Here is a 24951-nt window from a genome sequence, read left to right as displayed (position 1 = left end):
TGTGGATATTAATTGCTCCTCAGTTGTTGAATGCTCCTGTTAATGCTTTACAGCTTTTACTGTATTGATTTTTTAGACTCCTGTCTGCACAAAATGCAATAAAATGGTTTATTGCACCTTCACTACCTGTAGTGGAGAGTTTTCACTGGGTTTGGAGCTAGCACAGGTCACTAGGTTCTCTTTCATGTGCTTGCTGCATGCCTGGCAGCAGGATGCAGAGGGGCTCGCAGGAAGAGAAGAGAGACCTTTCGGACACCCTTTGAAGTGACCCTCACGGGTACCACAAACCCCCTCTTCTCCTTCTCCCCACGTGCTAAAAGGAATGTCATCCACGCCCAGCCTGAGCACGGTCACATCCCAAGAACAGCGTCTAACAGGCGGAGGCAGAAGGGGAAATGTGCACACCGTGTCTAGCCTGACATTCCTAGAGCACTAATGTGCATGCACTTGCCCTTCAAGGAGAAGGTGGAAAGCCTCATTCTTTTCCCATCTGAAGAGGGGGCCAATCAGAGCAGAGGACTCACTCCTCTTTAATTCTACTCAGCACAAACAGGGCAGTAAATATAAAGCTAGAAAGGTCAGTGTTTAGTGCAACTGGGACTAGCAACGTCTGGTTCCAAAAGGGATTTCACATCTGTACCATGAACACACCTGCCATGACAGGAGTGCAGGCTCCAGGGAGCAGAGTACAGTGTGCCTAGTGCTCCATGCACAGCGCTGAAAGAAAACCTTTGGACCTCTCTCTCTCTGTGGCCTTTGATGAGCTGTCTTGAGGCACAGAGAATGCTTCTAACGCCCTGTGTTTAGTTGCCCAGCAGTGCAGTTCAGCATCTAGTGCATGAGGGCCTGGATACTGCCGACAGCCATTCACTCACTGCTAGGAGGTGGGCACAGACCAATGGTTTCTACAGACTGGCATGTGAATTAGGGAGTTCACAGAGATAGCATGAGGATAAGTGCTTGAAAAGCACTTTGAAGTGCTAAGTAGTTTCTGAGGCAAGCATGTAACTCTGCCTCTGCCCCATGCAACAGGCTTAGAGTTGGGTGCAAGAAAGGGCTTTCACACTTTCCCCTTTGCATCCAGCACTGGCCTGTGTCTGCAGGCTCATCTATGCAGGGAAAAAGCCCAGAACAGCTCCCTGTGTGAAGGGTCTCATTCTATGCTAAAAGTGGATTCAAAACCAAAAAGGCTTCAGCTAACTTACAAAGGCACTCTGTGCAGAATAAGATTATTCCCCTGGAGAACAAGTGAGGAATAGCTATTGGTTTTCAGTCTACACCCTAGCTATTTTTCACTAGTTTCCCTGGGACTTCCCCATGTAGACAAACCATAAGGAACCAGACCACTGGCAACTCCTTGGGAAGGATCCATTTCAGTTTAATACTCAAGCTGGTTAATGTCAAACACGCAACACCACATTTTTCCTGCCAATTTTATTAAAAAGTAATGTCCTCTTGTTAACAGTACAGAAAGAAAAACGCTACACAACACAAACCATCCAGGACAGAGTCGCTGCTCCAGGAACTTTGTTTTCCAAACAGTTTCTTTCTGCCCTCCACCCAGGAAGCCCCAGATGCTTTAAAGAGGCTATGCATTCCTTTTCGCACTAGAGAGAATCTAGTTTGAGAAGCCACATGTCCTAACAACATACATCACTGGTTAAAAACCTGCTCAGGAATCTCCGCCTGATTTTCCACAAAAGCATCCAGTGCTGCTACTAAAACGTCTGGAAACTTATAAAAACAAAGGAGCCCTCTCAGCACTGCCTCCCTGAGCCCTGAGACAGAACCCAACATAATCAACAGTAAAATAGAGTCTGCAAGCTCCAGCAGAGGGTATAAGACACTCCCTGGCAGGGAGCCTGCTGTACCAAATTCTGGGAGAGGGGTAACTGCACACATATTGGGCTTTCTGTGGTTGGACTTTTGATGAAGTTACAGTAGCCAATGGCCCCAAAGCAACAAAACTGTGTTACATGTAATACACTGCTTGTAAATTTGGCTGCTGAGTCCAGAGAATTGACAGAGCCTTTTAATTCCCAGCTTTACCTGGTGGGCAAGTCTTGCACATGCTCCAGGAGCATAGCTGCTTCAGCCCCACCACTGAGCTTTCCCCTCAGTATAGCTCATGGGGTTTTTCTTAAACCACACACAAATACTTCCCACTCAAACCTCCAAGTAAGGGTGTTAACCACTAGCCACGCAAAACAGAACCATCCTGACTTCACACCACCTGCAAAGAGATGCTTGTAAGGGGGAGGTGAATCAGTCTCAGACAAACCCAGTTCAAGAAGTCACTTTGCTCTGATAAGCCCCTTGTCAAATTCTCTCCGAACCACTTGAATACAGCCTGCAGACATTTTCTAAAGCCACGGTGAAACGTGCTGTGCAAACATTACTGCCATGCCTGCCACCAAGGGTGGAAAATGCAGGTGGGCTGCAATAGCAGCAACTTCCAGCGAGGCCAAAATTAAATTGCCCACAGAAGTTTCTGAACTCATTGGAGAGCACACGTCTCCAAACACAGCTAACCCAAACCAAGGGGAAGAGGAGCAGAACTAGTGACACACTCAACAGCAATCCCACTGGAGTGTGTGCTCTAGTCACTGTGTAGGCAGGAGTGGCACAGGGCACAGCAAAAGACCCAAGGAGGGAGAGGACATGCATATTCAAGGGCATTTGCCCTGCATCTAGGACAAAAGACTCTTTAAACAGCTACAAGTATGGTAATGGCAACGGGAAGGGGAATGAGCTCTCCAGCTGGATGTTAATAGTGTCGCTGGTAGGAGCCCATGGGTTGCGGGGCTGAGGGTCCTGCTCGCCCCTGGGCCACTGTTTGGCTCACCAGGTGGGAGAGTGCAGGGCCACTCTGGATTAGGGTGTCCAAGGCTTTCTGCACACTGGGGTTGTCAAAGTTGATACCTGACGATGATACGGGCCTTTGAACAGCTATGTTGCTAGGGGTAGGCAGACGATTTTGGTGCTGACCATAGTGTACCTGGGCTGGCTGAGATGCTCCAGGTCTTGGGCCTGTGTTCCTTGTGGAGCCTGGGAGGGCAGGAAGCTGCGTAGCCGGGGCCTGTGTTCTCTGCTGAGACTGGTTTAAGCTTGCAGCACTGAGCTGCACTGCCCGACCTTGATTGCTGGCTACGTTAGCATAGTTTTGGTTCTGAGGGCCACCTGAAGCAGCTGTGGAAGCTGCAGAGCTGCTGTTTGCTACCGCAGCTGCTGCTGCTGCTGCCGCAGCCCCACTGTTGAAAAGGCTAAGGATTTTTGCCTGCAGCTCCTGTTGGGGATTAGTGGAGGACACTGTAGCAGAGGCGGCAGAGGCCAGGGGCTGAGTGCTCTGATGAGTTTGAGAGCTTGGAAGGCTGGCCTGGCTGGCCATAGATGACCCCGAAGGTGCCCCAAGAGACTGCCTTGACAATGGAGCTGGAAAGAGAAAAGAAGAGGTTAATTCTCTGCAGGCCCATCTGAACAGACATCCTACAGCAGCCCCGATGGGTATAAATACTAAGCCACACAAGCCAGCTACTGCCCTATCCTCTCAATGAGTGGGACGGAAATGCCCTGTGCGAGTGAAGGGGAGCTGAACACAGACCATGTCACTTACAGAACTGTCTCCATTCACATGACAAGTCAATGCAGTTATTCAGTTGGTGTACCCTGCAATTTCAGAGACAGACTCACAGCCAATGTAGTCTCCCTGAACGATCCAGAACAGCCTCAGTACTCTAAGCTGTCTATGCAGGGAACACTCTACCAGGAAGGGAGCACTGGCATTCTATACTGGCAATGCACTCCACAGATGTGGACACAGCTGTACCTGCCACGCTGTGCTTTCCACCACTGTCCTAAAGCCACTGCCCACAAGTGGACAAACTACACTCGTAACAGTAGTTCTACTGGTATAATTGTGCCTAGGTTAGGGGCTTCTGCTGGCATAGCTCAGTCCTTCAGGAATCAGCTGAAAGTCTGGTAGCGTAGACACAGCCTAACAGACATCTCTGCCTCAAAGGCCTGTTAAAGTACAAGTGAGAAATATGCTCTACTCCCTTCAGCTGAGACTGCATCTGGCTAGCACATTCGCGCTGTCTTGGGTTGAGTAACTTACCCTGCAGAGTGTCACTACTTCCCCTAATTAGCCGTTCCTTCCGATCTCTCAGGTAATTGATGACTTTATCGGTTTCTTCAGCAGTCAGATAGCGGTTGTCCGCCAGCAGGTTCAAGAGAGTCTGGATCCCTGGTGGATGGCTCCCTCTGACACCTTCCTCTGTGGGTGGTGGGCGCTCTCGTTCCTGCAGAACTGCTTCATCTGCCATCTTGGCAGCCTGCCTGGCTATTTCTTCACGCTCCTTCTCCCGAGTCTCTGTCTTGTAACGCTCATAATTCCTTGCCACCAGCACCATGGCATCAGCTTGGGGCATGTTGCGGTGTTCTGCACAAGGAGAGAAGCTTTAACTATTTGGACACCACTGATTTTAGGGCAAATATTAGGTGCTCCTTCTCCTGACCTAGGTCAGTAGGCGATCAGAGTGAACAGGCAGGAGCAACTCTTCGGATTCAAGCCTGCACTTGGAACATTTCCCAGCACCACTAGCTAGAGGATTCAGCTACCAAATGGACTGGGAAACCACTGGCAAGGTCCTGGAGTAACACTCTGGTTGAGAAGCTCAGCCCCTTCTCTGCAGCTGCTGGGCACTGCATTGGGAGCAGGGAGGGACTTTCAGATTAGCCTCTGACTAGCAGGTGTCTGATGCATATGAAGATCTTCCTCTCACCACCTCCTCTGGCAGGGAGAATGCAGCTCTCTTCCTTACATCTCATAGAAGAATGCCTAACTACTGCCAGGGGACAGCCTCTGCTTCTTCACCCCTAAACCGCTGACTAGCCCCAATACCTGCCTCTCTGCTGATGCTGCTCAGAGCTTTCAGTAACACTGACCTGATTCTTCTCAGTTTCCTTGCTACCATAAGATCCAATAGAAACAGTGGGAAAAGCCACACTTGTGAATTTCACTCTGCTGATTCCAGGCAAATCTCTGAGCAGCAGCAGCAGCACTGGAGCAACAAACAGCAAAGTATCTTTTGGGCCCCTTTATGTATCTTAAAACAAAAAAGAGCACAAGTCCAACTGTTTCCTCTGGGGTCACCTTTAAGGATGTTGTGACTATTCATTCTGTCACACAAGAAGAAAGGTGATTGGTCCGGGGCAGAGATTTAAGAATTGGGAAGCTCTAGGAATACTACTTGCAGAGAAGGACTTCAGCACCAAAAGAAAAGCTGCCAAGAGCTCAGCACCAGAAACACTCTCATTTGCAGACAGAGCACCAAGCCATATCACTCTTCTCATGCATAGCGCAAACCTGGGTTCACTCTAACATTCTGTCTCATGCAAGCACTGGGTCTTCAATAGCTATGTATGTCACAACGATGAAGTGTTGTGTCTTGTGTGGTTTTCTGCTTGAGAGAAGAAACTCTGAGGCAGCATTACAAGCACTTCAGCATGATCTGAACCAGCAGATCATTGTGGCCTCTATACCTTGTGGTGTGCCAAACATGATGTTAACAGTGCAGGAGCGGTGAACTTGGTGCTGCTGGGTGATGACAATGGCAAAAGGAGACCCTCCTCTGCCCACGTCCTCCAGGGCCTGAGTCAGTGACATCTCTGTGTTGAGGAAGATCAGATCCACCACCATGCCCAGATCCCGCACTTTCCGCCCCACTGACTCAGCGTACTCCCTACACAAAGCAAAGGCAGTGCAAGTTATAACATGCCAGCAATGTACAAAAACCCTCACTCCCATCAGCTCCAGGCTCATTTTTCTAAGGGGCTGCCTACGGCAGAAAGTTGCCCCTGTTTAACATAAGGGGAAATTTTAAACCAATTTAGTTAAGGTGATATAAAAGCCTGTGTTGACCCTTATTTTATTTTAGTTTAAACCAGGCTCATTTTGCTTTAGTTGAAATCAGTTAGGAATCAACTTAAAGTTACCAAAAATCAGAGTGTTTACAATGGAGTTTGTATCCAGTTTAACTCTGTTCAAAACTGAATTTAAGCTAAACTAATGATGCAACTTCTGCATGTGCCTAAAGGGCAGAGGCACAGCAGCCTCCAGAAGAGCAGATACTGGGTCCAACTACATTCAGGGTCTTTGGACAACAGGAATTTGAAGCCTGTTGATGCACCAAAAAACCATATCAAGTATCACCAAAAATAGAGAGTACAGGTCGATTGCTGGTCAGAGAGGGACGTGGAACTGGAATCCGCCTGCCTGAAGAGTGGTTCTGCAGATCTTCTTCTAGTCACTTCTTTTGAGCTAAAAGCATGACTACACAACTAAGTTAGCATTAAATCATTCATCCACAAGCAATAGGAGACAACATAAATACTTCCGAACCCACGATTTACAATCCTGCCTCAGCCCTTAAGATTCATACATTCTGAGGCCAGAAGGGACCATTAGAACATCTTCGTATGATGCCCTGTATAGCGCAGGTTAGAGAATTTCACCCAGGTGCCCCTCTATAAACTCAACAACTTGTGTACAACTAAAACATTTTCCAGAAAGGCAGCCAGGCCTGAAGCCATCAAGACATGGAGAATCCACCATTTCCCTGGGGAGTTTGTTCCCACTGTTAATCACCAGCACGGTTAACGATTTGTGCCTTATTTCCAATTTGAATTAGTCTGGCTTCAGCTGCCAGCCACTGACTTTTGTTCTGCCTTTCCCTACTAGATTAAAGAGCCCTTTAGTACCTAGTACCCAAGACACTTTTCAATCTTCTTTTTCCACAAGCTTAACTGATTCTTCATTGTAAGCCATTTTCTTTAGGCCTCGAATAATTTCTGTGATTCTCTTCTGCCCCCTCTCCAATTTGTCAACAACTTTCTGAAGACGTGGACATCAGAGCTGGAGGCCAGGATCAGTCTCACCAATGCTGTACCCAGAGATACCATCCCCTCCCTGCTCACTACTCCAGTTTATACAACCAAGGGTTGCACTAGCTCTGTGACGACAGGAGCCCGTGCTGGGTTGTCTGTCCATTAGCACACTTAGACCCTTATCAAAGCCAGTACCAGGACACAGTCCCCCATTCTGTAGGTATAGCCTGTATTCTTTGTTCCTGCATGTACACCTTACATTTGGCTGTATTAAACACATTTTGTTTGAGTGGCCCCGGCTTACCAAGTGACACAGACTGCTCTGTATGACTGCCCTGTCATCATTACTTACCATTCTGCCAATCTATCATCTGCAAAGATTTTATATTACTTCCAGATCATTAATAAAAATGTTGAATAGCATCAGGCCAGATGCTTTCAGAACCCCCACTAGAAACACCACCATTTCATGATGATTACCACTGACAACTACTTTTTGAGATCTGTCAGCTAGCTAGTTCTAAATCCATTTATTGTGTGCCCTTATTGCTACTGTATGGTGCTAAGTTTTAAATCAATAATTAATTCAATTAATAATGAATGGAAGAGTAAGCACAGGCCATTGCAGGTAGCCCTATATCAACGAAGCACCAGGCTGTTACAGAAAGCTGGGGAGGGAGAGATCTAGAGTAATAGATTTGCAAGGCCAAAATACTTAGCTTTCCCCATCCCAACAAAAACAGAGTATCTGCTGCCAAGAGCAGTAAAGAAACTGATTACAACACTCTCAATGCTCAAAAGCCACTTTCACAAATAGCAGCTACAAGAGAAACTGTGCTGAAAATCCAGGGTAATTTTTATTCCAGGCAAATAAGTATCCCTCTATTCAGAAGATCACAACTGGTCACAACAACTAGCTTCTTACTTTGTCTGCTTATTGACAACTATCACAGAACAGTCCACAGGCCTCTCTGAATCAAAGCGCCTCTTGATTTCCTCAAAGTACTGACGGTATAGCTCCTCCCGGCGTCGCTCCTCGCGTTTCAGACGCTCTGAAAGAAAGCCAGCCATGGAAATGGAGAAAGTGAATAATGTTACTCTAGCTGCTCAGAGCTATTACCTATACACTGCCAGCCTGCCCAACCCCCACACAACCCCCAGTTTCAGAGATGGATTTGCTGCACTAGATACAAGTTTGTCAAACATCCAAACTCATTTCAGCGCTGGATGCAACCTCCCATTGCCATCAGGTGGTAGAACATGAAAACCTGCTTATAACAAAGCCACTCTTGTTATAAATTATTTTCCAATAGGGGACTGACCTTCTGTACTTAAAGGGGCTCTGTCAAAGTGGTCTCTGTAACGGTCATAAGGTTCATCTTTCCTCCGGTAATAGTCTTCCAGGCGAAGGTAACGGTCATAAGAATCATCTCTTCTGCAAAGCAAATGATTCACAGCCTGCTGTATGTTCAGAAGTGAGAGCTCCAGGCACCAGTATCATCCCCTCATTCAACCCCAACTTTTCCCAACGTAATGCATGTGAACATTCCCCCAGATTAATCACTAAAATATGCACCAGGCTATCCCCCAGACTCCCACAATCTGTAAGAGGACAACATGACCCAATTTAGTACCATCACTACAAGAGAGACGGCAAATCAATCAAACTGTTTAGCAACTACAATCCAGTGGTGTAAGATACCTGTACACAGGGTCCCGCGGCTCCCTCACATCCCGATATCGATCATACACAGGATCCCGGGGGTCGCGCAGGTCTCTAACATCACGGGGGTCCCGTAAATCTCTAGGATCCCTGATGTCACGGGGGTCTCGTAGGTCTCTAGGATCCCTGTGGTCTCGAGCATCTCTGGGCTCACGTACATCTCTAGCTCGAATATCTCGAGTGTCTCTGGAATCTCGGCCATTTCTACCATCCCTTGGTTCTCTTCGTGGGCTCCCCCGAATAGGGGAGCGATCACGTCTCGTATCACGGCCATCCCCATATGCATATGGTTCTCTGAGGAAAGTACCAGGGAAATGTCATTAGAAAAAAAAGCATGAGCACTGTCAACCCTAGACCTCTTACCTGGGGTGGCCAGAGAAACCTTTCGCTCAGCAGCTGAATCCTCCCCTCCTTTTCCCCAACAAAACAAAAGCAGCTAGACATGCCCAAAGGATTGTGTCAAGGCATTTCGAAAAGGTTTCTTATTCAAACGCCTTGCACAGCCCAGCAAGCTGCAGAAAATATCCTATCTGGACCACCACTAGTAGTGCAGGATGTCCGTGCAAAACAAGGCTAGGCAGCCAAGAAACCATCACTCCAAGGTCTCAGGCCCTCACAGCCAGTGAGGAATTTTCAAACAAAACATTTGTTTATAAGACAACTGTTACACAGAACCCAGGGTACCGTGTCCTCCCAACCACTAGGATAGTGTAGTTAAGTGTCAATTCAAATTCACTGAATCAAAAAAGGAGACCAGAATCCTGAAGCAATTCCGTCAGTCTTGTCACATTTACAGAAACGAACGTTGTGATCATGAAGAGCAGCATGCTCCTCACTGTGGCTGGATTCTGTACAGCGGCCACTGCAGTTTCCTGACAGTGAAGAGATGGTCCCTGAAGGAAAGCAGTGGGATTGGATGATGCCTCATGTTAGGATAGTACTAACCAAGCCAGGTCTGTATCACCAGCAGGATCATGATTCCCAATGGTACCTGAATGACTACTCTCACTCAGGCTTTTTATTGTAGTAAAGCAGCATGTCAGTCAGAAGTCAGAAGTACTTCAATCAGAAGTACACAGAAAGAGAGGTGAGAGATTGCATGCCTTCTCTTTTCCAAAATAGATTTCCCCCTCCCCAAATAATGCTGTTTTTCAGATCTAACGTAACCTTCAATCCACTCTAAACCCATAAACATACAGTAGGCCTCAGGAATGGAAGTGCTAAGCTTCAAGCAGAGCAGTATGTACACTCTCACATGGCTAACATCTGCAGGACACTTACAATTGTGGGAAGAGAAACACTTGGTTAAAATCTCAATAAAATACTTCCTTTTAACACTTCCAATTCCTAAATTCTCCTTGGCTAACTAGCATACTTCCTGAAGGAGATATGGAGCATGATATTTATTACTATCATGCTTTCTCAACAAGATGAAGGCAACTTCCTCCTTTGGATAAGTTCTACGTTGCTCATAGTTTCATTTTGGGAATCAGCTGGAGAGTGATTATCAGGAGTAGCCAGACAGAGATTCAGGCTTCAATACCAGATTGACGGATACCTACCAAACCCAGCTGATGATTACTTTCCTATGCCCCGCTTCTCTGAGCAGTGAAAAAGGTATGTAGATTCCATGTTGAGAGTCCGACACCCACCATTTGCATCCAAGGGATGCACAGTATTCCTTTGGTCTTTATTTATAAAAGAGATACAGTGTGTATCCTGTAACATGAACTATAGTTTTACCCACAAGTAATATATAGTCTTTTACAGAGATCAGGCACAGTCTCCCTGTGAAATGCACTGTATTTGAATATGGGTGTAACCATCCTCAATACCAGGGAAACAGTTTCCCTTCCTGCTTTACACTTTATACAGACAGGATACAAAGCATATCCTCACCTACTTTCTGTACGGTAATCACACTCGATCAGGGATACACACGGTATTCCCCACTCATTCCTCAGTACAACCAAAGGAAATACATCCTATATCCTCATCTGTAATCTGCAGTGAAACCAAAGCAGCTACCACTGCATCCACCTGGAATTTACAGTACAGTCAGACACAGGGATACAGAGTATCCCATAGCCTGCCGTAAGCCATAGGGTAGCATACAATAGAACCACCCAAGAGTGCAATGTAATTGCATTGTTAGAGATATTAATTCCCACTCTGATTACCTAAACAGATATATAGATATAACATCCATCCATTATCTGGAGTGAGATATCAAGGACAGGGATGCACAACAGCCATTTGCCCTCTGTGATTCAAAAACCCACACATGGCACCAGCCGCTGCTTGCTCACGCACTCCTGCTCACGATGCCCATGGCATTGGCCTCTGCAAATCTGCTTGCACTCCTGTGGCATCAGCCGCTGCTCGTGCTCCAGTGGCATGGCCCGATGCCCATGGCATCAGCCTCCGCAAGTCTGCTTGCGCTATTGCGCTGTTGCCCGGACCCCGATGCCAATGAGGCATCGGCCTGTATTCGGGCATGCGCCTGCGCCCAAACCCTGATGCCCAGCGGCATCGGCCCGTGTTCACGCCTACGCCCGCGCCATCACCCGGACCCAGATGCCCAGCAGCATCAGCCTGTGTTCGCGCATGCGCCCGCGCCATCACCAGACCCCAATGCCCAGCGGCATCGGCCCACGTTCACGCATGTGCCCGAACCCCAATGCCTAGTGGCATTGGCCTGTGTTCGCGCCTACGCCCGAACCCTGATGCCCAGAGGCATCGGCCCACGTTCACGCATGCGCCTGTGCCCGAACCCCAATGTCCAGCGGCATTGGCCTGTGTTCGTGCATGTGCCCGTGCCCGAACCCCAATGTCCAGCGGCATTGGCCTGTGTTCGCGCATGCGCCCGCACCAGCGCCCAAACCCCAATGCCCAGCGGCATCGGCTCGTGTTCGCACATGCGCCTGCGCCATTGCCCGGACTCTGATGCCCAGCGGCATCAGCCCGTGTTAGCATCTGTGCCCAAACCCCGATGCTCAGTAGCATCAGCCTGTGCTTGCACACGCTCTTGTAGCGTCACCCGTACCCTGATGCCCAGTGACTTCGGCTTCTGCTTGCATGCACTCCTGCACATTGCCCAATGCCCAGAGGAACGGGCCTGTGCTTGCGTGCGCCTGCAGGGTTGCCTGATGCCAAGGGACTACGGGCTCTGCAAATCCACTTGTGCTCTGCAGTATAAATGCAGCAAACATACAATATCTGTTTGCATGTTGTATCTCCAAACATTCTGGATTTACACTTTTTACTCCGGCTGTGAGCTACAGGAAGGAATATATTTGCCCAAGATCTCTAGTGTAACTGAAGGTAGTGTTTATCCACTTTGGATAGTTTAACTAGCAAAATTCATAGATTGTATCCATAGGTCTTCAGAAACAAACCTGTTAGGACCATGATACGGTATTCACTTACTTTGAGTATCCCTGTTCATGTGATTGAGTGTATCTGCCCCACACCCCCTTAACTGGACACAGCCATGGATAAACAGTAGCCAGTAGTGGCCCATACATATCAGTATGTAGAGGGACATGGAATATCTACTCACACAGAGGTGATACAATTTGCAGTGTAGCTGTGAAACATGGATGCTTGAGACTGATTACATATAGTGTGCACTCAGTTCCCAGAAATTTAATTCTCCCTATGCATACTCAGCCCTGTAGCATAGCCAGAGAAGATGCAAACTGCATCAGAATGTAACTGCTGTGTTCACCCACACTCCATAGTAAAACATGGCCACGATGCAGGAGTCTCCTCCTGCCTAATGAATTCATGTGTGTCTTATCAATCTGCTGTGTGACCACACAAGAAGGGGACATTCAGGGACTATCTGCATTGGGCCTATTTATTGAGGGAAGGATGCGTGGGAAAAGAAGGCAGATGCCCAGTATCCCCAATGTAACTGTACAGAGGAGGATGATGATACAAATGCACATGCAAAAAGGGTAGTGCAGTACAGGGAAGTTTTCTCCCTGTAGTATGCATTGTCCGCATAGTCATTTTCCAGACTCACATCGGCAGTGGAAGCCTTCGACATCAGAAGATGTAAAATGCTGTTATTCTCTGTAGCACAGCATGGCGAATGCTATAGACACATGGGGTATTCTCTATAGACGTCTTGTTTCCCTGACAATTGAGAGTCAGGAACAAACAGCAGTTTATCCTTCCCCAACAAATTTCACACAACCTATGCCGCAAAATGCAGCATCCTGTTGTAGTCACAGCAGCAAACACAAGATTTTCCTTGTGCCTCCTGAGCTGTTAGAACCAGCAAGGCCCTTTGCACATGGAAGGGATGTTCGCATTCTGATCGTTCACTCGAGTGTCTCCATTTTGTTGGGGAGGTGGTGATAAGGGAAGAAAATGAGACATTTAGCAGAGGAAGGAGGGCTCACACCCTAAAGCCTGACCTTCCTAGTATAACTCACTGCTTCCAGGTACTTTACCTTCGTGCTGGGCTGGACCTTGATGAAGCCTTATTCATATTTCTTCTTTCCGCTGCTTTATTAATATCTGAAAAGAATAATCAACCCATCTGTTCAATGCTATGGAACAAAAAAACAGATCATCAGCACATTTTAAATTAAAGCAATAAAAATTCAAAGACAACCATATGGTGCAAGGAAATCCATTCAGCAAAGAGGCATTGTCACTGACGATTTTTATTAAATTAAGATAGTACAATGCAAAGAGCTGGTCATGGATTACTGTGATTTCCAGCTAAAAGAGTGGACAGTTTGTATGAAATTCTATCCCTTGATCATGTTTAGACCCATGTCCAGACTCCTTGTCCCATAAGAGAACACCACCTCTTTCTCCTGTAGTCTGTGGACCAACAGCATGCAGCTCCATGGATTCCAGGAGAAAAAGTAAAGAGTCAGACAATCCTTCATGAACAGAAAGCTGTTGGCCTGTACATTTCATCTCAAAATTCAAAGCCAGTCCTGTTCGATGGAGCATGCTGCCATCCTTCTGAAAAAGAACCCAAAGGGTCTCAAAAACAAGTTCAATTGACTTCCAGGGGACTGTTGTGACATCAAAGTGCACAATCTCCACCACTCAGACAGAAGGATCCAAGGGACTTGAAGTAAAAACTACCCCATGAAGTGAACTTCATGCAGTCATAACACCATCAGGTCGATGTGATATAAACAAATGCAACAGATCAGAAATTTGAAAATTGTTAGTGTCTGAGTAATTGCCCTGAAAATGTCTCTTGAAGTGTTCAGAATAGAACACACAAAAGAACTAGGGAGCCACAATGTTGTAACCAATTCAAGAACACAGGTTCAGCCAAAACTGCTCGTAGTATTATCCGGGAGAGAAATGAAGAAAACATCCATGATAGCACAGAGATGAGGTTATAATCTGATTGTGGTTAAGAATAAAAGCATTTCAGAGTAATGATGAGTTTAGGATTTTTTGTTCTCAGCCATGAGAACCTTTAAAAAAGAAAATCACCTAAATGCTACAAATATTTGTTTGAGGATTTAACAGTGTAACTCTCAGTAATGATTAACTATTTAAATAATGTATATCTTTCAATTTTTCTGCAATTGAAAAAAACAAGGCATATAGAGTTCTGTAAGCAGAAATTTGGTGGATTTACTATCTACTCTAATTTCCCAAGTTTCTCTTGCTGAATTTTACAGTTAGAATTAAAACAAAGATGCTAGCTTCAATCTTCATTCTTACTTTAAACAAGGGATGTGTTCTCCCTTTTGACAGTGAATGAAAAAGCAAGTACCATTTGAGCAATAAGTAGTGGTAACCCAAGAAACAAGTGTGTGGCATAAAAATTCACAGGATCTTATTTAAAACAGATTTACTGGATTAAGAAATGGGTGGATGTTTTGTCTATTTAACATAGCAACTTTCTACTGTATTAACGTTTAGATATGTTGGACATTTATTCTCTAAACAGATCTATTTATCAGGGAAACAAAGAAGTTTCTGTGTATTTATGGAAGTATTTTAGTGCAACGCAAAAAAGGCGTTAAAATTGTTTGGTTTCTTTTAAAGAGTTCCTATGTGTTCAAGATATTTCAGCTTTAGCACACAGAAAATGTACATCTAAGGTAGTCCTCTTTTCACTGCATTTTGACCTTTCACTGCAAGATATTCTTTTACCAGATGTAAGCCTTTAAGTGCAACACTATCTGCTTCCTTGGCTTAAGATTTTATAAGTCTTCAAACAGGACATAGATTTGAAAAAAGATTTACTCAAAGGATTCTTCTCTTCTGCAAAATGGACAGTTTTCAAGAACATTTTATTTAATGCCATTAGCATTTACAGATTAAATATTTAACATATACAAGACACCTTTTGAAAAGAAAATTAAAATCTTTTGTTTTGGAGGATCTTCATAGATTTTAAGGCCAGATGGAACCATTGTGATCATCTAGTCTGACCTTATGTGCAATACAGGCCATAGAATATTCTTGACTTAATTTCTACTTTCAAATACAATAGCTGTGGTTGCACTACAGCATGTATTTTAGAAACACATCTTATCTTGATTTAAATATTTCCAGCGATGAAGAATGTATCACAACCTTTAGTAAGTTGTTACAATGGTTAATTACTCTCACTGTTAAAAATCTGCACCTTATTTTCTAGTCTGAACTTGTCTAGTTTGTCAACTTCCAGCCAATGATCTTCTTGTACTTTGCCTGTGGACAGAAGAGCCCTCTATCAAATTTCTGTTCCCCATGTAGGTGTATTTACAATCTGTGGTCAAATCACCCACCCCTTTGACCTTCTCTTGAAACTAATTAGACTGAGCTCCTGGAATCTCACCAAAAAGCATCTTTTCCAAGCCATTCATCATTCTCCTGGCTCTTCTCTATACTTTCTCCAACATCTGAATTGTGGACACTAGAACTGTACACAGTATTCCACTAGTGGTCACACCAGTGCTGAATAAAGAAATATTAACTCCTTAACTCCAACTCAATATTTCTCAACACTGCATTAGCCCTTTTAGCCACAGTATCACACTGGAAGCTCATGTTCGGTTGGTTATCCATGACCTCCAAGTCTTTTTCAGAGTCACTGCTTCCCAGAATAGAGACCCCCATCCTGTAAGTATGGCCTTCGTTCTTTGTTCATAGATGACCTTACATTTGACTGTATTTAAACAAATTGTTTGCTTGTGTCCAGTTTATCAAGCAATCCAGTTCACACCATATCAGTGACCTGTCCTCAATTATCCCACTCCCCAAATTTTTGCAGATGACACAAACTATCAATAATGATTTTATTTCAGATCATGGATATCAATATTAAATAGTGTTGAACCTATTATTAGTATCAGTGGGACACCACTACAAAACACATCCACTCAATGATCATGCCCCATTTACAATTATGTTTTGAGGCTTAACTATCAGTTACCCAGTTTTTAATTCATTTCATGTGTGCCATGTTGATTTTATATTGTTCTAGTTTCTTACTAAAATTGTTCTGCATAATCATATCAAATGCCTTTTAGAAGTCTATTACATAAACACTACGGTCTTTATCAACCAAACTTGTTATCTCAACAAAAAATATCAAACTAGCTGGACAAGATCCATCTTCCATAAACTCATGTTGATTAGCATTAATTCCAGTGCCGTCCTTTAATTTGGCATATTCAAATGTTTTATCAACTGTTCCATTATTTTGCCTACATCAATGTCAGCTGACAGGCTTATTATTCTCGTCATCCCATTTACCCTTTTTAAATACTGGCACAGCGTTAGCTTTCGTCCAGTTTTCTGGAACCTCCCCAGTTCTATTCTATTCATTCCTTCTGAAGCACCTGTCAGAAGACAGGATACTGGGCTAGATGGACCATTGGTCTGACCCAGTATGATCGTTCGTGTGCTCCGTTTCCTAAGACATTAAAAATCAACATTAATGGCTCAAAGAGCTCCTCAGCCATGAAAGTTATCCATACCTCTTGATTCAAAAGTGTCTAATCTTAAGGAGGATGGTTAAACAGCAGCTACTACTTGGAATGGAAAGTATTTCTTTATCATAAGATATGATTATATCATCTGGCTTTTTCCCCAAATACCAAACAGATATATATTTATTGAATATTGAACTGCCTTTTCTGCATAATTGACAATTCTACCATTTCCATTTAGTAATGGACCAATACCATTGTCAGGGTTCCTTTCATTCCCAATATACTTAAATTCCTCTTTATTGTCCTTAACCCTGCCAGCCATAGATTTCTCTGTGTCCTCTTGCTTCCTTCATCAATTTTAATTCACATTTTTTCTGTTTAAATTCTTTCTCCCAGCTGATTTGACTCAATTGTTTTCTGCTTTGTGAAACTGGCCCTTTTAAAGGACCAAAGTACTTTATATTTATATTACTTTATTCTGTTTGCCCGTAACAAATGTAGTCAAGTCATGATGACTTTCATCTAAGCAACCACACTAACTTTTAGTTATGTGATCAATTCCCTTCATCTGTCAAGATGAGATCTAACATTGTTACAAAATATTTTAAAAATGAAGTTAATTAAGGGCCAGTGAACACTCAGGATTTTGTGGTTTAACACCAACTACTTGTAATGAAGTGCTTTACAAGTATGCTTATAGTGCTAATTTAAATACTAATATATAAAAATAAATGTGGAGAAAGACCAAGATATCAAGAGGAAGCAGAGTGGCTGCTGTATCACACACAAGACTAGAGCAAAGAACTCAAAGAAAAATAAAGTACCTAAAACAAAATTAGACTAATATTCAAGGCAGGTTTCACACAACGGTCTTTCCATAGATCTCTTTTAAAAAAAAAAAAAAAAAAAAAGCAGCCCTCTTTCTACCCAAATGCATGCTGGCATCAGTATGAGTAGCATGGAGCAGTTTTCCTTACCTAATCTATACCCTTTAAAAAGGCGACCCTTCTCACCGTCCAGAGCGGCCTGGACGTCTTCTAGACGTTCATACTGCACGAACCCATAGCCATGGAACATGCTGAGGGCTGGAAAAATTAATAGCAGGGCAAGACCAGTTACAACTAGGGGACAGAACTACCACATGCTGGCCATTATATAAACTCCACAGGGCTGAACAAGCAAATGGACTTTACTCAAGAACATCTATCCAAACTTAATAGGAATATTCAAATAAGTTAACCAGGACCAAAATGACAGAGTTTACAAAAACTGGAAAATAATGTTTCTAAGGCAATTATGAAATGCTATATAACAACCCAACTTCCTCTGACAAGACAGTGACCAAAAAGCATTAAAGTGACCAAGATCCAATTAAGAGAATACAAGAGCCCTGGAAAGGATAGACTTGTTTGATATCATATCATAATGCAAACCCAAAAAGACAAGACAGAAACTGCTATAGCTCTAACATGCCTTAGGCTTCAGTTGTACTGAAGGAATTTAGTTTTCAGGGAAAATGTCAATAAAGGTCACTTTTTTCTTTTAGAAAAATTCACTGTCACCATTCTCATCACCATCAGATGGCATGAACATTAAGTTTCTGACTATGATTTCCCAGCCATAACAAAATAAAATACTAACCCCTGATTTTGCCATATTTTGAAAATATCTCTTCCATTTCTTCACGGGTCATGTGGTCTGTGGGCAAATTGCCGACAAAAAGTCTTCTTTCTAAATCTTGTGGATTGGTGCTGTTAGTGAAGTCGCTCTGTTTGATGCTATTGCTCATGCGTCCTCGAGCCATTTTGTTTTCGTTCCAAATGCAACTCTTCGCAAAAAAGAAAAATGGCCATGCATATCATTTCACATCCATGATAATTACAATTAAATTGGAACAAGGTTAAAGTTAACATGTTTGCAGACTAGAGGCCAATTGGGTTGCTTTAAGCAAGCTGCATTCAAGAGAAATCCTTATACAGAGGATTTGGAAATTTGGCAGACAACTCTCTTACATTGTACTATTGGGTTTTATCTTCCTGTCTTGCTAAAAGGAAATCACCAACCTAAATCCTTAATTTTAAACCCATGACTGATCACTCTAAGGGTATGTTTTCATAAGTTTAATTCCAAACTAAAGAACATTTAAAGAAAACAGTAATTTTATATAGGAACATCCTAATCAGTATATCTAATTAGCAAGTACCTATCTTAGACTTTTCTACAGGGCCCACCATTGTGGCATCTAAGCATTCAGTACATTGGTAAAAACTATTAAAATACTAATTAAATAAATAATAAACACAGGAAGCAGACATCCTGATAGCAGCATACAAAAAGAGACAAATATAACAATACCCGAATGAATGAAAAAATATTTTTAAAAATCTACAGTGAATTCATTTAAAAAAATATCATTTGAATTGACAATAATTGAATCACTTAACAAAAATATATGAAGTAGAATTATCTAATAAGTGAAAATCTGACCTCCCATTCATACCAATACTGAGGTTCATTTCCTATGTCCCAATCTGCTTCTCCAGGAAGTCAGTTCCCACTTAAGCCGAGTCTACACTAGGGAATTTTTACAAAAACTCCCCACTTACTCATCTCCACCAGCGATATCAACAGGAGAATTTTATAAACATTGTTTACTGCAGACAAATCTAGAGATACCAGCAACATCTTCTATGGGCTGTAATACATTGGCCTAATTTCAGTTGTTGGGTTAGTGTGTGGGTCAGGGAGGAGTGATTTAAATCATGACAATTTAAATCACCAAGTGGAAACCTCAATTGTAATAAACTTTTCCACTCATACTTGAGTTATTTTCTAATGCAAGGTGCATTTGCATTGGTTGCTATAATCATTAAAAACATGCTGATTTATAACTGAGGGCTTGTCTACACTCACAGTTATGCCAGCAAAACTTCATCGCTCTTGAAAAATAAACAAACCGCCCCACTCCCGCCAAGTGATATAAGTTTTGCTTGCATAACCATGAATATAGACAAGTCCCGAAAAAGCCTTTACGCTAGATGTGATACACCTTTTTGCTACTTAGGAGCATATTCTAGAACAATATAAACTTAAGCAATTAAGCTTAATATTTTCAGAATCTTATTAATTGTATATTTTTAGTATATTAGAAAATGGTGAATGATATATTGCTTATTTACTAGATAACATTTTGCTCATGATTTGTGTCTGGCTGCATTCAGATAACTGGAATTCAAACAAAACAGCAAATAATTTATTTTTATTAAACAAAACAAGCCTTTAATACAGTATGACCTACTGTGCCATACTGATAAAACTTGACCTCAAAAGTTAAGTGTTTTCCCTGATTCTCTTTTTATATAAAAAAGCAACTTTTAACTCCAAGTTTATGATAGTTGCTCAATGATTCAGCATATTTATTTTTTATTTAAATGTTTTAAGAGATTATAAGTAGTTTAGGCCTTAACATATTTTGTATTAATTTCAGATTTCATTTTAAACAAGTTTAATTTTAAAAAGAAAAATGTATTATAATTTAAACAAACACAAAAAATCCAATTTAAATAAAAAAAATTTTTATTTGCAAATAAAATTATCCATTTTTATCCAGTCTGGGGGAGACGCTAGAGGATGTTGGTGACCTGTGATATACAGAAGGCCAGACTACATGATCTCTGACTCTAGAGAGACACTGAAACAATCACAGCTAAAGGCAGGGTTTAAGTTTCAGGCTAAAATCAATAAAACACTAAAGCAAAAAATTCATAATAGGCTTAAAGATACTAAAAGATGACCTCTGCAAATGGAAAGTTGTTTAACAGAGGGATCTTAACCATCTCCCTCACTGGCAGTTCATCTCCAGGAGTGAAGAGTGGGGTTTTTGCTGGAGGTGAGTTTTATCTGGAGGTAGGGTGAGGGAAGATGAGGAGAAATGTAATAAATTACACAGGAAACAATTTTGAACACACCAATAAAATACTTCTATTCTTAATTATGAGCCATAGCTTGACAAATCTTACAAACTCTAATTATAATTAGTGTCGTTTTCTTTTAAGACTAGCCTCTGGATAAGCAAGTTAGACTTCTTAAAAAATAAAATGGGTTTGCACTGGTTTTTCTAGTGCCATAAAATAGTACTAGAAAAAATTGCATTTCCCGTCATAAAACCACTCCCAGAATTTGTAATATCAAGGGACCTTTTCTGAAGGTCATCCACACCTATGTTCATAGGAAGTTTGAAAAGCTGGTAGCAATATTCGTTTCTTTTAATTACACATTTAAAGGTGAACTGCAAAGGGAAAATGTGCTTATGCCAATTTTTGCTTCTTTATAATATATGAAGAATGCCCCAAAGGGTTGTTTATTTACCTTCAACATCAGAAATAGCACATCTTGTGCACCCTGTCTTTACAGGAACACTACCTGAGTGTTGGCACACACATTAGTTGAAGAGGTAGGAGATGTGAATATTTAATGAGGTTTTTCCTCCCAGGAGGTTTCAGGAGTTTTAAACAGATATAAAACAAGAATTTTAAATAGTCCAAGTAAAAATCCTTCCCCCCACTCAATTGTCCAAGTTTCAGTGATCTTGAGATGTTATAACCCCAAGTGTCCACAGTCCTACAGCAAACACAGGATGGAAAAGATCTTTATTTTTAATGAAAAAAAAAATCACACAGAAAATCTTTAGGGTAAAAAAACCTGTTCTTTCTACATCACAAAGAAGCAAAAAAGGACACTTTTCCTTTTTTAGGTAACCTTCGAAATCAAATCTGTAAACCCCATATGTTAAACGCTGTTTTAAAAAGGAGTTAGTATAGGGCTTGAATGTGAGACTATTTACAGTTCCCAGCCCCTACCTTCACCTTAGTTGAATACATGGGTAAGGTCAGTTTGGTAATGTTCAGACCATCAGAAGGGAGTGGTATCCCAAGCTGCTGGGATACTGCATCAGGAAAATGAATGATTTCCCCATTCAGCTTCCTTCTAAGAATCCAACTAAAGGAGGAGAGTCTCAATTAATGGATGGAGTACCAGTGCTAATAGAGGGAACAAGCACAGGTCACTTGAAAAGAAAGCTTAAAAGAATTTGAGTGGCAATAAATTCAACCCAATTTTTTGCTAGAGAGAGTAGAAACCTGTCTATGATACTGTGACAGGAAGCAAATAGCAGGAACCTCCTCCTCTCATAGGAAAAGCATCTCTTCCTCCAAACAGGTGGCTTTGGGTCAGACAAGAAGAAGGAAAAGAGCAGGTGGGAAGAAAGCTGAATAGGAGATTTTTCACTCTCCTAGAGCAGTGTACTCAACTGTTGCTTCTGTTCTGCTGGTGGGATGAGTAAAAACATCTTACCCCCCCTACACAGACACACGCACACTTTTTTTTGGCCCCTGCCTTCAGCCAGAAAGACAGCAAACACTAGAAATGGTAAATCTCTCTAAACTGTTCACAAACTTAAGGGTTTAGTGTTTCACAAGCATCTTCACACTTTTTGACCTTGTGACAGAGGAGAAAGTGGGATACTGATACCATATTCTGTATCACCAAAACAATATGTAAAAGTTTGTAAAAGCAAGGCTACAAAAAATTACCAGACACCAACTGGCTGCAGGTCCAAAACTTTCATAGCTATCTCTAGCTAGTAAGCGATGGTGGCTCAGGGCAGGTTAATGCCGTGGCGATAAAAAGATTATGAAGAATGAGCTGGATTTAACAGTTATGATGGGGAAAAAGAGAGCGCTGTATTTGCTAACAAGGTGCCATCCCCAGACTTTGCAAGGGGCTCCACATTTTGTATGAGACCCTAAGCTAGTAGTTACCTTAAATTTTAAGCTCCATCCAATTAACCCCTAGGATCGCCTATCCAAATGTTAACCTAAGCCTTCCCACATCTTTCAGGGGGGCCCACTTCACCTGTGAATAATGCCAGTGTTTTTGGCTTTACTGCTTGCTGCTCAAAGCTTTTCCAGGGAGCACAGTGTAAGACACAAACTTGACATTTTCACTGCTGGTCCACAGGATTCTCTAGACCTGAGGTGAAACTGACCAAAAGCTTATTAATTTCATGCTGCTTTGCAAAGCTCTGAGCAGCAGCAGAGGCAATGGAGCTGCCTTTTGCATGCTAAGGCCACATCTTGATGAGAGAAAAGGTTTTTTCCACTTGTGTTAAACTAAATCAATTGAACTAAAGGGATTGAAAACCATGTCTTCAAGAAGAACTCATTGTATTAATCATATTCAGTCAGCATTTGGAAGTTCCCCTCCCCCCCTCCTTGGCAAAATAATGAAAACCCTTTTTTAAAATTAAAACAAATTCCAAGGCAATTAACTGCTTGGGCACTATTTATTTGCCAGGAAAAGTTTCCCTACTTGCTACTAAACCTGTCCCTGTCCACCAGGGGATTCAGGAGCAAATACATTTCATTACAACATTTAGAGTATTGAGCCTGAGACATTACCCAAATGTCTAGCAAAGTCCAAAGCCCATGTTGAATCTGTGTGTATAAAAAGCTTGACCGCCACTGAACAGTTTTACATCAGCCAGGGGAAAAAAAGAAGAATCAGCAGTGCAGGAAGTCAAGAAAAACGGACACATTTTCCAAAACGTTTATTTTTAAATACAGACTTTTATTCAGATATTCACATGGGCTTACACAAATATCTGACTCGCTGTCATCTTCCGGGGCACCATCCGGCAGGTGTAACGACTCTCACACGTCAACGTCTTCCCACAAGCAGGCGGCCAGCCTCCTGGAGCCACTGCGAAGGGCGCAGCGCTCCACACGTCCGCGCGGTCTGTCCGTCCTGCGGCCGGCAGGTCTCCTTTGCTGAAGTTGTGGAGCCGCTCCGCGCGCAGAGCCCGGGCCGAGGGTGCCCCGCGCGAGACCGCCCTGCGCCCCGGACACGAGGCTGCCCCGCACATTCGTGCGACTCGACTACAGCCAAGCACTCACAGGAACCGCCAACGCCTCTCGAGAGCTAACGCAGCGCAGCCGGCGCCGGGCAGCCCCGCGGCCGGCGAGCGAGCGAGCGAGCGCAGGGCCCGCGATGAGCGGAGCGCACCGGAGCGGAGCGGAGCGGCCGTGCCCGCCACACACAATCCAGGCGGCATGTGCGCGCGTGGCGCCCGCCGCGACGCCGGGTTGGCCCGGCCCGGCCCGGCCCGGCGGAGCGGAGCAGAGCAGAGCAGAGCAGAGCGGCCCTTCCATCCTCGCCCTGCCCCACGGCGCCGCCGACAGGTCGGAAGCCGGCGCGGCAGCGGCCGCTCGAGTCGAGTCCCCAGGCCCGAGGCCCGTCGACCAGTTTTCTCGGGCCACCAGGACCCAGCCACGAGCGGCGGCGGCGCCCCGCGCCCCAGGCCCAGCGCCGGGGGGAGAGCCACGCCGCGCCGCGCCGAGCGAGCCGCCCCCGCCGCCCCAGCTGGCGCCGCCCCGCGCCCGCTGCGAGAGGCGGAAGCCCAGGGACGCGGCCGGGCCTTCGCCAGGCCATGGGGCGACGCCGCCCAGGGCCCGGAGGGAGCGGTGGGCCGCCCTCTCCCTGCCCCTGCCCCAGCCCCTGCACTTACCGTCAGTCGCAGCCGCTCCCCGCCTCAGGCCGCCGCCGCTCACTCCGCCGCGAGGACAAAGGCGCCAACCGACCCGCCCAACCGCCACTCTGCCGCGCGCACGCGAAGGCTGCTGGCGCGGCGCGGCGCTGCCCTGCCTGCCGTAAAACGGGGAAGGAGGGCGCTGCGACAGCCACCCGCAATTTACGGCAGAGCCCAGAGACAGTCACGTGCCGCTTCCGCCATGACAGCAGTGGCAACGGCCGTGGGGGACATCAATGAAATGGCAGCCCGCTCTGGATCCCAGCATGCAGCGCGGCAACCACCGTTCTGCCGGGAGAGCCCCGTTGCACGCTGGGACTTGTAGTCAGCGAGGTGTTCACCGTCTCCGCAGTCCTGCCCGCGCTAGGGCGGCTAAAGTGTCAAGGGCTCTGACCCCCCCCTCCCCCGCACCCTCTTCCTTCCCCTCCGGCCCCCCACCAGGCTGCCCCCCAATTCCATCCAGGCCCGGCCCCCTTCCCTCCCCCCAATTCCATCCAGGCCCGCCCCCTTCCCCCCCACCAGGCCGCCCCCCAATTCCATCCAGGCCCGGCCCCCTTCCCGCCCCCCAAGTCCATCCAGGCCCGCCCCCCCCCCCACCAGGCCGCCCCCCAATTCCATCCAGGCCCGGCCCCCTTCCCCCCACCAGACCATCCAGGCCCGCGCCCCCAATTCCATCCCCCGCCCCCTTCCCCCCCAGACCACCCCCAATTCTTCCCCCCCCCCCCCCCCCCCCCCCGGCTCTCCCCACCAACTGCTGCCCTTACTAGGCCGCCCCGGCTAGCCCCTGCCAACTGCAGCTTCTTGCGCCTTCCCCCGAGCCGTGGCCTGTGGGCTGCGCTGGG

General features: G+C 44.8%; 1 protein-coding gene across 3 annotated transcripts; it reads right to left on the bottom strand.

Moving 5' to 3' along the window:
• Nucleotides 1-1419: 1419 nt before the first annotated feature.
• Nucleotides 1420-24223, bottom strand: NCOA5 (nuclear receptor coactivator 5). Of its 3 annotated transcripts, XM_067553912.1 has the most exons (10): nucleotides 24089-24223; nucleotides 18166-18352; nucleotides 17502-17609; nucleotides 13072-13138; nucleotides 8588-8902; nucleotides 8208-8320; nucleotides 7811-7937; nucleotides 5542-5741; nucleotides 4115-4438; nucleotides 1420-3432 (listed from the first exon to the last, which is right to left on the bottom strand). In XM_067553912.1, the coding sequence occupies exons 2-10, from the start codon at nucleotides 18326-18328 to the stop codon at nucleotides 2768-2770; spliced, it is 2082 nt and encodes a 693-aa protein (XP_067410013.1). In that variant the 5' UTR covers nucleotides 18329-18352; nucleotides 24089-24223; the 3' UTR covers nucleotides 1420-2767. The 3 variants fall into 3 exon arrangements, with proteins under 3 accessions (XP_067410013.1, XP_067410014.1, XP_067410015.1); XM_067553913.1 differs by lacking the exon at nucleotides 17502-17609; XM_067553914.1 differs by lacking the exons at nucleotides 17502-17609; nucleotides 18166-18352 and having other exon boundaries at nucleotides 24089-24221.
• Between the last annotated feature and the right edge of the window lie 728 nt (nucleotides 24224-24951).

This window comes from Emydura macquarii, unplaced genomic scaffold, assembly GCF_026122565.2.
Source record: "Emydura macquarii macquarii isolate MOO-44397 ecotype Brisbane River unplaced genomic scaffold, CSIRO-AGI_Emac_v2 contig_1483, whole genome shotgun sequence".
Classification (NCBI taxonomy): Eukaryota; Metazoa; Chordata; order Testudines; family Chelidae; genus Emydura; species Emydura macquarii.
Note: the sequence above shows the minus strand (reverse complement) of the source record. Positions and strands in the feature narration are given on the sequence as shown.

Coding starts and splice junctions, on each gene's coding strand:
- NCOA5 (XM_067553912.1), bottom strand. CDS start 18,328: ATGGCTCGAGGACGCATGAGCAATAGCATCAAACAGAGCGACTTCACT. Junction 17,610..18,165: donor AAAATATGGCAAAATCAGGG/GTTAGTATTTTA, acceptor TAATTTTTCCAG/CCCTCAGCATGTTCCATGGC. Junction 5,742..7,810: donor GTTGTCAATAAGCAGACAAA/GTAAGAAGCTAG, acceptor TGCTTTGTGTAG/GGAGTACGCTGAGTCAGTGG.